The 13,960-nt window shown below is 48.2% G+C and overlaps 1 protein-coding gene across 9 annotated transcripts in view; it reads left to right on the forward strand.

The window, feature by feature from the left end:
* The window catches only part of CABIN1 (calcineurin binding protein 1), a 356,172-nt gene that overhangs the window by 138,073 nt on the left and 204,139 nt on the right, over positions 1 to 13,960 (forward strand). For all 9 annotated transcript variants that reach the window (XM_075321598.1, XM_075321591.1, XM_075321647.1 and 6 more), the window contains exon 19: positions 7,289 to 7,404. In XM_075321598.1, the coding sequence (XP_075177713.1) occupies positions 7,289 to 7,404 (116 nt within the window). The remainder of the gene's footprint in view (positions 1 to 7,288; positions 7,405 to 13,960) is intronic.

Genomic DNA, 13,960 nt, shown 5'->3' on the forward strand with positions numbered 1-13,960 from the left:
CCTTTCGAGCCTTTGAAGGATGTCTCCCTTCCCGTTTTTCACGGGAAGTGGCCTTCTAGTAACGGTCTCGTCTCTTAGGAGAGTTTCCGAGCTAGCAACGCTCTCATACAAACTCCCTTCCTGGTCCTTCACCAGGACAGGGTAGTTCTGCGTCCGGTTCCGGAATTTCTCCCTAAGGTGGTATCCCATTTTCATATCAATCAGGATATCACCTCACCTTCTTTGTGTCCTCGTCCAGTCCATCAATTTCAGAAAGATTTGCATCTGTTGGTTCTGGTGAGAGCACTCAGGTTCTACTTCCCGCATGGCGCTCCTGCGCCACCCGGATGCACTCTTTGTCCTTGTCGCTGGTCGGCGTAAACAGTCGCAAGCTTCCAGATCCACCCTTGCTCGGGGGCTCGAGGAACCAATTCTTGAAACCTACAGTTCTACTGGGCTTCTGGTTCTCTCAAGGCCGAAGGCCCATTCTACCAGAGCCGTGGGTGCATCCTGGGCATTACGGCACCAGGCTACGGCTCAGCAGGTGTGTCAGGCACCCACCTGGTCGAGTCTACTTACTTTTACCAAGCATTATCAGATGCATACCTACGCTTCGGCAGACGCCAGCCTAGGTAGATAAGTCATTCAGGCGGCGGTTGGCCACCTGTAGGAGAGGGCCGTTTGACGGCCCTATCATGAGGTATTCTTTTACCCACCCAGGGATTGCTTTTGGACATCCCAATTGTCTGGGTCTCCCAATGGAGCGACAAAGAAGAAGGGAATTTTGTTTACTTACCGTAAATTCCTTTTCTTCTAGCTCCAATTGGGAGACCCAGCACCCGCCCTGTTTTCTCGGGGTTTTTCTGTTTTTTCGGGTACACATGTTGTTCATGTGGTATGGTTCAGTTCTCCGATGTTTCCTCGGATTGAATTGGTCTTTAAACCAGTTATTGGCTTTCCTCCTTCTTGCTTTGGCACTAAAACTGGTGAGCCAGTGATCCCACTGGGGGTGTATAGCCAGAAGGGGAGGGGCCTTACACTTTTAAGTGTAATACTTTGTGTGGCCTCCAGAGGCAATAGCTATACACCCAATTGTCTGGGTCTCCCAATTGGAGCTAGAAGAAAAGGAATTTACGGTAAGTAAACAAAATTCCCTTCTTTTCAATTTTTTACTTTTTCACATTTTTTATGTTCATTTTTCATCACCTCACACCACATGCCGTTATTATACTGGGTCTTTGCACTCATGTTATTCTCACAATGAATAGTTACAGTTTAATGCCAGAGTTCAGCCAAAGGTTGGAATATCACATATGGAGTTTTTCATCCAAAAATCAGGAGTGGAATAAAATAAACTTGGAAATATATAAGAAGGACTTAAAAAGGTTGTGCGATGAGAACAGGTTTTCTCAGGTGCTCCAGTGGGTGACACCGGAAACCATTGGTGTACGATGCAACCACCAGATGGCTGACAGTAAGGATAACAACCTCAGTAGGCTTCACCCGCCTGCTGGTAACAAAGCTATTCTGTTTAGCGTAGTGTTACTTAGAATGCAGGCACAGGTCTGGAGGTCAAGATCGGTTTATGCCAATGAAGTATTTTTTATTTTTGTCTAATCTTCTCTTGTCTCCTCAGTTAGGGTAACAGACATGGATGGGACACTCTGTTTTCCCAACCCAAAAGATGGCGAGCACAGTTCTGCCATGGGTCAGTCTGTATCCCCTGTCATCTGGATGACTGAACCTTTTTGTTCTCTTAATGCAATCAGCGTTAAGGTACTAGTGCAAACGGTCTTTGCCATTTTTTGCCATTTTCCCCCCAAAGCCTGGCACTTGTGTGTAGCAAAGACCGAGACAAAGTTCATCTCCTACGGATACGACCGTGGATGGATCAAGCTTCAAGTCAAGAAAGGGGATCTTCTCCTGCGTTCCGCTGTGTTGCGCTATCTCCCTTGGCAGCGCTCATCCTCTGTCTTTTTTCTTTTTTTTTTTTATATTTTTATTTTATTCATCTTTCTTTTCTTCAGTCTTCTGTTTTCCTTCTGGGGATCCCTCTTGATTCCGAAGCCTTCTGGTACCTTGGCTGGGTTTGGGGCTAAAATTTAGTCTCCGGGATCAGCTGTGGACTGGATGAGCTAGCGAATTACGCACCCTCCCACCTTGGCTAATCCGATGCTTTCACTGGTGATTCTCCTGTTCTGCAGCATACCCACCCCATCCTCATTTCTATGCACCACGATTTCCTCTCTGCTACATCCACAGCCATGCCAGTCTCTTGTGGGGTCCTTTAAGACTGTAAGGCCTATAATCTCCCGGACCTCCTCTTCAGCATTCATTAACTCCACAGACTAAATCTCAGGACTGGGAACATACATAACAGCCACCAGCAAGGCTCTCGCCCTCCTGTCACCTATTAACAAATTCCTACCTGTACATACTCTTTCCTTTTTCCACCCTCTTTAACCATGACCCCATAGAAAACGTGCACACCAGTCCCCCCCATCCCCCGCTGGTTGTGCACTTTGCCTGCACATCCTTTAAGCACAAATTATCTAGTGGCCAACCCGTTGCCATTTGCACTGCCTGCACTCCATCAACCCCACCTCTGGCCCTAGAGCCCCCTGCTGCCTGTGACAAGAATGTTTTTCCTTCCCCAGCCTGGGACTTTAATCGTTCAGTCTGTTGCAGAGCTAACCAAGGTATTACAAACTGTGGTCACAATCATGGATCGGCTACCCATGTGTTCCACGGCATCGAGTACTTGGATTACTGCCCACGGTGTTTCAACCCACCAGCCACTTGCAGAGCACAGCAGCAGTTCATGCTGCCTAGAGTAAGCTTATCATCCCAGTCTTAAGGGGGCTTTACACGCTACGATATCGTTAATGAATTATCGTCGGGGTCACCTTGTTTGTGACACACATCCGGCGTCATTAACAAGATCGCAGTGTGTAACACTTAAGAGCAATCTTAAACGATCGCAAAAGAGGGTAAAATCGTTTGCCGTGGAGAGGTCGTCCTGAAACAAAAAATCGTTTTCAGGATGTTAGCGATGTTGTTCCTGGTTCCTGCGGCAGCACACATCGCTGTGTGCGATACTGCAGGAGCGAGGAACATCTCCTTACCTGCCTCCATCGGCAATGCGGAAGGAGGAGGTGGGCGGGATGTTTATGTCCCGCTCATCTCCGCCCCTCCGCTTCTATTGGCCGCCTGCCGTGTGACGTCGCTGTGACGCTGCACGACCCGCCCCCTTAAGGAGGCGGTTCGCCGGCCAGAGCGACGTCGCAGGGAAGCTAAGTCCGTGTGACGGGGGTAAGTGAGGTTGTGCGCGACGGGCAGCGATATGCCCGTGTCACACAACCGACGGGGGCGGATGCGATCTCGCTAGCGAGATCGCAGCGTGTAAAGCCTGCTTTAGTCTCTCTCCACAACAAAACCTCTCTCACCATCACGCTCTTCCTCCCCATAAGCTTGACCACTTCAGCAGTCTGAACACAACTCTGATTCAGACGTCTATCTAAATTCTGATCATCTTTATAGCTGTGAGACATGGTTGACAGACTTTTCTGTGCTGTAAACTAATTATTGTCCAGTGTGAATTATACAGATCTTTCACCCCTGCACACTCTTTTTTTTCCTTCAGGACGGTCAGACAAATGCTTTTCTAACTCGGAATTCAGTGACGTACTGGACAAGCAGTGGGCTCATTCCAAAAAGTGTTTTCATACATGTAAATGCATGGAGGTTTTGTTTCCTTTTCCTACTGATCTCTTTGCCATCTAGTCCTCCTCTCCCTCAGTGGACCCTCTAATTTTCAGGTTATCAAGGACCTTGATCCTTGCACTATCTGATACAACGTCTCCAAAGGACTCCACAGACTGACAAGTGGAATCTATTGTCAAGTCCGCATTTGAAGCTGCAGGATTGGCATTATTTCAGCCTTTGTTGCTTTCTTTATTGTCAATGCAGTTACGGCTTGTGCAAAGCACCTGCGTCATAGCATAATATCATCATTATATCATATATCAGATCAGATTGCCCACTCGGGAAAGTACCTCGGTTCTGCACCTTTTGAAGCAGCCAGCTCTCCTGCTCAAATTTCAAGCAATATTATAACTATCCGCCATATTCCCTGGCTCAAGGTGTGGAACACTGACCATGCATCTCAGCGGTCACTCATTAACCTTCCCTTACATTTCTCTCCTCATTTTGGGGAGAAACTGGTCAAGATCAATTTTGACGCTTAAGGTGGGAAGAGTACCCTACTACTACTACTAATACTATCTAGATAGTATTCTCTGCACATTTGTCCTGAGGAACAGGACGGATATGTCCTTGAAACGCATAGACCTGTGAAAATAAAGAAAAGAGTTTTACTATCTTCACCTGGACTCTTGTGGTTTGGCGCGGTATTCTAATCCTGCATTTCTCCTGCTGATTTTAACTACTCCTTGCTGCGGGACCGCTGCCGTTCACGTTATCTACATGCTTTCAAAGGAGTTGTGACTGTCACAACCCCACCAGGTGAGTGTTTCTCTTGACATTCACCACCCTTTGTCTACCGGGTAAGACCCTATTGCGCCTTATCTTTCCACAGCTTTGCTGAGATTCATGACTGGGCAGAAACAATAATCCTACCTTTCTGAGTGATCCAAATACCGGGTATGGACAGCTGGGCCACTGACTTTCCATAGCAAAGGAATAACTGTGAGAGAGTGGTCTTGGCATCTGACCAAATCAGACTACCATGGGGCACTCCAGTTGTTGACCTGATGGCATTCAGACATGAGCACAAGATTCCACAATTTGTATCTAGGGTTCGTCACCATCTAACAACTGGATCCGTTGCTCTGGAAATTCTTTGGTCTCAATGTTCTCTTCCTTATCTGTTTCCCTCCCTACTTCTACTACTCAAATTGCTCAAGAAGATCAAGTCGAGTTTTCTAGCTTGACCAGACCCTTTCTCCCAAGGTCATCATCTAAAATCCTCATGTTTTTCTGATCAGGTTGTACAGGCCATGATCAAAGCACAGATGCTATCCTTGCTTTGTATCATCCATCATACCTGGAAGGCCTTTTTCCACTCATATGAATTTCATGAGGTCTTGCCTATGGTGTTTTCCCTACCTTTTCTTCTAACATTCCTGCAGTCAGGCCCTCAGCTCCCTCGAGGACTAGGTCTTGGCCCTGTCCTTTCTTTTCCAGGAAGATCTGGCTTCTAGGCCTTTAAAAAAGGACTTTTCTTCATGGTATAGCTCACTCTGCTCCTCCCTATTGTTCTCCCTTGGATCCCTGACATCTTAACCTAGAGCTTAGCGTATTAGTGTAATCCTTTTAAACCAATCCACAGCTTTTCTCCACTCTAACCTTCTTTGAAGGGGGCATTCCTGATTGCTTTCACTTCCATCAGGCGATTATTAGAACATGCGAATGTGTCCTTCTGCTCTCCTTTTCCCTTTCTTTTTTCCCTCTTTCCTTCTCCTTATAATACAGCTGAGAAATCCTTACCCTATTTGGATCTTGTCAGAGCTCTGTGTCGCTACTTGATAACGGCTTCTTTCAGATGTTTAAATTACGTTTCTCATTCTAGAAGGACTACATCAGTGTCTCACTACCTCTAAGGCCACTATTGCCCATTGGTTTTGCTCTGGCATTCTGGTAGCTTATAAAGCCAAGAACAAAGCACCCTGCCGAGGGTCGAGGCTCATTCCACTCGGGCAATGGGGGCTTCCTGGGATGTCCGCTATTGGGCATCGACCTTTCAGCTTTGCTCACGTTCTTGCTTCGGCAGATGCTAGTCTGGACAGAAACATCCTGCAAGTGGCAGTCGCTTGGTTTACTATATAAGAGATTTGCCTTGCGCATTTATGCATATTTCCCGCTTCAAGAACCGCTTTCGGACGTCCCATGGTTTCCTGTATCCTCCAATGAATCGCCCACGAAAAGTAGATTTTTGTATTTTCTTCCAGGCTTCATTAGGGGACAAAATACTCACCATTTTATTCCTGATGTGCGCTTGTGTTAGTAATTTTATTCTGCTTCTTACACTACTTTTCTCACTAGCTTAATTACCAGAAAAGTGTAGGTTATAATTCTTCGAGTCAGCCTTCTAGTGGTAGCAGTGTACACCTGTAGTTTCCTGGATCCCTCATTGAAAGCTACAAGAAAGGGACTTTATTGTAAGTCCAAAAATCCTCCAATCCCATATTCACAGGATAGGTGATAACTTGTTGATCAGTGGAGGTTCGACCTCTGTGACTTGCATCGATTGGCAAAATAGGGGAACTTTTGGGGGACTTTTATCCCCTTCAGAACTGAGTGGCAGCATACGTGCTCAACCTCTGCTCCATTCATTCCATTTAGGGCGGCGAGCTCCTTGCAATGCCCCATAGGGAATTATTGCGTGGCTATGACCTGCCACTCTATCTTGTAACGGATAAAATTGCCACATCAAGGATAAAAAAAAAACATTCTGCTGATTTGTACAGGTCCCAGTTGTCAGATCGCCAGCAATCATCAAGTTATCACCTATCCTATGAATTGATGATAATTTGTTTTCACCTGACAACCTCTTTAAGGTGCAAAATATAGGACATTGACTTCTATCTTTCCTGATTCCCCCATACATGACTAAGAAGAGCCTTTATGTGTTTTCAATGGGAAGAAGAAAATAAGCCACTGCCTAAGACTTGAGATGAGAGGACCTGTGGAAGTCCGGGTTCTGTGGGTTCAGCCATACTTTAGATAAAGTTCTGTTCTGGACCTGAACCTCATTGGAAGTCAGTGATTGGGCAGTTTGGCTCTCAGCCCTCATACAGCCAGTCTTGATCAAAGCACTTCCACTCAGTGGGGGGGGAGGTTGCATCCAAACTTAAACAGTGACTTTCTTGTGAATTCTGTGTATTTCTGTGTCGGTATGAACACCTAACTTTAAAGTTCGGGTCCTCTCATCTCCCTCAGAGACATCTGACCTCAAATATCAGAAATTTCAATTCAAGCTTTCCTGTCTTCCTCTCCACCGACATCCATTACTGAAAGATCAGGAGTCCCCTGTACACATTAGGTGGTTAAGTTAGCTTCAATGTGTATGGCATGGTTTTGTACTTCTCCATTCTTGATGAAGGTGTTGGCCTATCTACAGCTAACCATAGGCAGCTTGTAGTGTGCTTAATTTTCTTATAAGAATGTAATAATCCGATTTATTCATTTGTCATGACTATGAACTATTTAGAGCTAGAACAATTTGCCCAAATCTTATAATTTGGGGTTGACTACTAACCTAAAATCCTTTTTGTACTTTTCACTGTAGAGAATTCGGGCACTCCACTGCTTCCATCATCTCTTATGATCCTGAACACAGCCCATGAGTATTTGGGCAGGAGGTCATGGTGCTGTAACTCAGATGGAGCCCTCCTCAAATTCTATGTAAGTTTATTAGTTGGAGACTTCCATGTTTGTATTTGCTGTGCTTTTAATGCTTTCATTACTTGACTATAAATATTAGATGCTTTAATTGTATTAATATTCACTATCCACAGGCGAATATGTGTAAAAGTGTTCCTTTACATAGTGATTCCCACGATACTAAGTAAACAGCATCATTAAAGGGATTGTGCCACGACATAGTTTGCTGCCAAAAACGTCAAAGCAGGTGTTCATGTTCACAGTAAATATATAAAGTCTATAACTTGAATAAAAATACTTTTTTTATAAGATTTCTTGTTTGCGTCTACCCCATTCTTGTCATGTTGATTAGGAGAAATTGGGGGAGGGATTCAGGAGCGGCACATGTGACAAGTGCTGCGCCCGTTCTTTCACAAATCCTCCATCCCCACTGCTGTGATCAGACAGTCATTCATGAACCACTTACCAGATTCTTGTTCTTTATTCACCCTATGAAAGCCCTGAAATGTTAAAAAAATCATTAAACGCCCCTCACATCTTTAATGGGGGAATATGTGGTTGACTCACAGATATGAAGGTAATCTATGGATTACACACTAATTTGGGAGGATCTGTGGATGACTCACTGATATGGGAGATCTGTGGATGCCGCACTGACATAAGGGGATCTGTGGACAATACACTGATATGGGGGAATCTATGGATTTTGCTGCAATGTTAGGGTCGCTGATAGTGAGGCGCTGTTATGGGGGATCTGTGGATGACGCACTGTTTTAGGGGACTGTCTGGATGATACACGGTTATAGGTGATAAGTGTATGACGCAACATTATGGGGGAGTTGACTTAGGATCAGGTACTGTTATTGGGGGAGAGCTGCAGCCACACTGTTTTGGGAAGATTTGTAGATGATGCACTCTGTTATGGGGTATATGTGGATGACACAATTTTATGAGGGGTATCATTGGATGACGTACTTTTATAGGGGCAACTGTATTTTGTAGTCTCACAATATCACTCTGTCACGCTAATTGAATTGCATGAGCAGACTCGTTTTAACTCCTACCTGACATAGCTAATTTCTGTTCTGTTTTTGCATTTTTCCTTCCCTCCTGTGTGATAACTTTTTTTTTATTTGTCCCATTCACATAGATGTATGATATTTTTTTTTGTAGCAGAACGAGATTGCACTTTTGAATGACACCATTCATTTTACAGTGTACTCGAAAATGGAAAAATAATTGTCTGATAGTGGTGATAACAAACATGTCCAGTTTTTTTAAAAAATTTTAGAGGCCAAAAATATTGAAATTTGTAAAAAACAAAATGTAAAAAAAAAATATTGATTGATCACTATTTTCCAAGACCTGAAATGCTTTTATTGTTTGGTCGATTACAGCTAAGTGAGGGCTTATTTTTTTTTTTTGCTTGATGCGCCAACATTTTGTATTGATATCATTTCTTCAGCGCTCTATTGGGAGACCCAGACGATTGGGGTATAGCTACTGCCCTCCGGAGGCCACACAAAGCACTACACTAAAAAGTGCAAGGCCCCTCCCCCTCTGGCTATACCCCCCCGTGGTATCACGGGTTCTCCAGTTTTAGCTTTGTGTGCGAAGGAGGTCAGACATCCACGCATAGCTCCACAGATTTTAGTCAGCAGTAGCTGCTGACTATTTCGGATGGAAGAAAAGAGGGCCCATATAGGGCTCCCAGCATGCTCCCTTCTCACCCCTGGATGGTGTTGTAAGGTTGAGGTACCTATTGCTGGTACGGAGGCTGGAGCCCACATGCTGCTTTCCTTCCACATCCCCCTGAGGGGCTCTGAGGAAGTGGGATCCTGCCGGCCTCAAAGCTCTGACGCCGGGCTCCATCCACAGACCCATTTGAACCTGCTGGATACGGAGCTGGAGTACCGTTCAGGGACATGGCCCTGCACCATTACAGGTACTCTGTGTCCCCGTACACACAGGCACAGCACACTCCAGACTTGCTGGGTGTGCTAGTGCGCCGGGGACAGTAAAGGGTTACAGTCACTGCAGCTTTTGCTGAGTGACTTTGTGTTTTGGGAACTACCGCGCCGGACGCTCCGGGAGCGGCGGCGCGGCTGGGACTTGTAGTTCGCCGGGGACTGGGCGCCGACCGCGCTTTTACGGCGGCGGCGCTTATAACTCCAGTCCCCGGCTTCTGCGGCCTAGTGCCGCTTCGTTCCCGCCCCCTCCCTGTCACTCAGGGAAGGGGACAGGCGCTGAGCAATCAGCAGCGCCGAGGGCTGGAGCCTTTTTACATGCTCCAGCCCTCTCACTGCACTCTGTCGGACGCCGGATTCCCGCTCTGCCTTGGGGGCACGCCCACGGCCCGCCCCTACTCACACGAGCTGGGGAAGAAGCCGGCAGCCATTACTGCAGAGCTCGGGCTTTCGGCTCCAAGGCAGGACGGTGGCGATCATACACCCGCTTATAGGCGGGCGGTAAGAGGCACACATAGTGCTGACCACGATATAACTGCAGTGTATACATGTGTTGTTTTTAACTACATAGGTCGCTATATGCCCGCTTGGGGAGCGACACATCAGCAGCAGGAAAGCAGGTGTGCTAAGGCACAGGCTTTCTAGGCTGCTTGTTTTGCACGACTGAGGTGTTCATTTGTGTTTATGCTGATATGCTATACATTGCACTGTACAGTCGCTAGTCTTAGCTATATTCTTCTGGAATGGCTAGACTACAGCAGCAGAAAACCAAGGGTGCTGGGGCACAGGTTTTTTTCTATGCTGCTTGTATTGCATGGGCTGCAGTGTGCATTTGTGCTTGTGCTTGTATGCTATACATTGCACTGTATGGTCACTCTTCTGGGCTCTATTCCCCTAGATGACCAGTCTACAGCAGCAGAAGAGCAGAGGTGCCAGGGCACAGGCTTCTATGCTGCTTGGATTGCATGTGCTGCAGTGTTCATTTGTACTTGTGCTTGTATGCTATACATTGCACTGTAGGGTCACTCTTCTGGGCTATATTCCCCTAGATGACTAGTATACAGCAGCAGAAGAGCAGGGGTGCCAGGGCACAGGCTTCTATGCTGCTTGTATTGCTTGTGCTGCAGTGGTCATTTGTACTTTATGCCTGTATGCTATACATTGCAATGTACGGTCACCAATCTTGGCTATATACTTCTAGATAGCTAGTCGGCAGCGGCAAAAAAGCAACACAGATTTCAGTGCTGTTTTTACTACATGGGATGCTGTTCATGACACCGTCCCATTATGTGCATGCTCCCCTGTAGCACGTCGTCTGCCGGGGTCTCTAGCACTTCGTCTGCCGGGGCTCTACTAGTTGTGGCCAAAGAAACCTCCTGTCAACCCTGTCCATGGACAGGGACGGAGTAGTCATAATATAGAGACTTGCACCCATGGGCAATCTACTTGACCAAAAGGCAGCTCTTCAGGGCTTTGATACTGACATCGCTCTCAATCCGGATACACCGGGTGGTAACGCCATACGGAATGACCCTATACCGTCCATCAATGGAAGGTTGGATCTTTCTCCCTCAGCTCCCCCAGTGGAGATAGGAGACGAACAGGAGAAGTTCCTTTTCAGTGTCTCACGCAGATATTGAGTATTTTTCTGGCCACGCTGACTTCAGAGAAGCAGTCCAGGAACACCACGCTTACCAGATAAGCGTCTTCTCCAAACGTTTTTAGGATACACGTTATCCCTTTTTTCCCCTGACGTGGTCAGCGCTGGACCCAGGGTCCAAAGGTGGATTCTCCAATCTCCAGGCTTGCATATAGAGCCATAGTTGCACTGGAGATGGGGCTTCACTTCAAGATGCCATTCACAGACAGATGGACTCTGGCTGAAATCTGTCTAGGAGGCTATCGGCGTGTCGGTTGCTCCGGCATCCACAGCCGTATTGACAACCTAACCTTTTCAGCTGTTCTTGCGCAGCTGACCTTGAGCAGGGACATCTGTACCGCAGAGGCGTCCGTAACCCCGCAATGTCTGCACTGCGACTTACCCTGTTAATACTGTCCTAATAGTACAGTCGAGGTTTCGGTCCTTCCCAAGCTCCGGCAGGTCCCAATTGTCCTCGTGCAAAAGGGCTACAAAACCTCAGACGGGCTCAGATTCCGGCCGGGCTCAATCTCGCCCAAGGAAGGCAGTCGGAGGAACCGCTACCAAGGCGGTCTCCTCAGGACTCTCAGCTCTCTCTCTCTCTTTCCGCATCCGCGGTTGATGGCAGACTCCCCCGCCTTTGGCGACATTTAGCTGCCACAGGTCACAGACCGGTGGGTGACGGACATTGTGCTCACGTGCACAGGACAGTGTTCTGTTCTCGTCCTCCGACTCCATTCTTCAGAACGGCCCCACCTCTCCACCGAGCAGATGCCCTGCTGCAGGCGGTGGACGCTCTAAGAGCAGAAGGAGTGGTGATCCCTGTCCCCCCTCAGGAACGAGGGCGAGGGTTTGTACTCCAATCTCTTTGTGGCTCCAAAAATGGACGGTTCCTTCCGTCCTGTTCTGGTTCTGAAACTGCTCAACGAGCATGCGAACGCCAGGCGGTTCCGGATGGGATCCCTCCGATCCGTCATTGCCTCAATGTCTCGAGGAGACTTCCTTGCCTCAACAGACATCAAAGATGCCTATCTCCACGTGCCAATTGCTACGGAGCACCAACGTTTTCTACGTTTTGTGATAGGAGACGAACATCTTCTGTTCGTAGCTCTGCCATTCAGTCTGGCGACAGCCCCACGGGTGGGCACCAAGGTCATGGCAGCAGTGGTAGCAGTCTTGCACTCTCACGGACACCCGGTGATTCCGTACTTGGACGATCTACTCGTCAAAGCAACCTCCCTCGAGGCATGCCAACGCAGCCTGAATGTTACGCTGGAGACTCTCCAGACTTTCGGGTGGATCATCAATTTGGCAAGGTCAAATCTGTCTCCGACTCAATCACTATCGTATCTCGGCATGGAGTTTCATACTCTATCAGCCATAGTGAAGCTTCCGCTGAACCAGCAGCGTTCTCTGCGGACAGAGGTGCAGTCTCTCCTTCAAGGCCAGTCGCACCCCTTAAGGCGCCTCATGCACTTCCTAAGGAAGATAGTGGCAGCCATCGAGGCAGTTCTCTTTGCGCAGTTTCATCTGCGCCAACGGCAATGGGACATTCTCCGCCAATGGGATGGGCAGTCAACCTCCCTGGACGGGAAGTCTCCCTTTCCCTGACGGCCGAGGACTCTCTGCAATAGTGGCTTATTCCCACCTCATTGCCATAGCCCCCATCCTGGGCAGTGGTCACGACAGATACGAGTCTGTCAGGGTGGGGAGCAGTTTGTCTCCGCCACATGGCTCAGGGGACGTGGACTCAGCAGGAGTCCACCCTTCAGTTCGATGTGCTGGAAATCGGGGCAGGGTGTCTTACCCTATTAGCTTTCCAAAAGTGGCTAGAAGGGAGCAGATCCGAATCCAGTCGGACATCTCCACAGCGGTGGCATACATCAACCACCAAGGAGGGACACGCAGTCAGCAGCCTTCCAGGAAGTCCGGCGAATCCTCATGTGGGTGGAGGACACAGCATCCACCATATCCGCAGTTCACATCCCGGGCGTAGAAAACTGGGAAGCAGACTTCCTCAGTCGCCAGGGCATGGACGCGGGGGAATGGTCCCTTCACCCGGACGTGTTTCAGGAAATCTGTTGCCGCTGGGGGGGGCCGGACGTCGACCTAATGGCGTCTCGGCACACCAACAAGGTCCCGGCATTTATGGCACGATCGCGCGATCACAGAGCTCTGGCGGCAGACGCCTTAGTGCAAGATTGGTCGCAGTTCCGGCTCACATATGTGTTCCCACCTCTGGCACTCTTGCCCAGAGTACTGCGCAAAAAATCAGATCCGATTGCAGCCGCGTCATACTCGTCGCACCAGACTGGCCGAGGAGATCGTGGTACCCGGATCTGTGGCATCTCACGGTCGGCTGACCGGGGTCACTACCAGACCGACCAGACTTACTGTCTCAATGGCCGTTTTCTCCATCGGAATTCTGCGGCCCTGAACCTGACTGTGTGGCTTGTGTGTCCTGGATCCTAGCGTCTTCAGGATTATCCCAAGGGGTCGTTGCCACCATGAGACAGGCTAGGAAGCCCACGTCTGCTAAGATCTACCGCAGAACGTGGAAGATTTTCTTAATCTGGTGCTCTACTCAGGGAGTGTCTCCCTGGCCATTTGCATTGCCTATCTTTCTTTCCTTCCTACAATAGGAGTTAGAAAAGGGCTTGTTGCTAGACTCCCTCAAAGGGCAAGTCTTAGCACTATCCGTGTTTTTTTCAGAAGCGTCTAGCACGTCTTTCTAAGGTGCGCACGTTCCCGCAGGGGGTTTGTCATATCGTACCCCCGTACAAGCGGCCGTTGGATCCATGGGATCTGAACAGGGTTCTAGTTGCTCTCCAGAAGCCGCCTTTCGAGCCTCTGAAGGAAGTTTCCTTTTCTCGCCTGTCACAGAAGGTGGCGTTTCTCGTTGCGATCACATCGCTTCGGCGAGTGTCTGAGCTGGCAGCTCTGTCATCCAAGGCTACCTTCCTGGTGTTTC

This window comes from Anomaloglossus baeobatrachus, chromosome 1, assembly GCF_048569485.1.
Source record: "Anomaloglossus baeobatrachus isolate aAnoBae1 chromosome 1, aAnoBae1.hap1, whole genome shotgun sequence".
NCBI lineage: Eukaryota > Metazoa > Chordata > Amphibia > Anura > Aromobatidae > Anomaloglossus > Anomaloglossus baeobatrachus.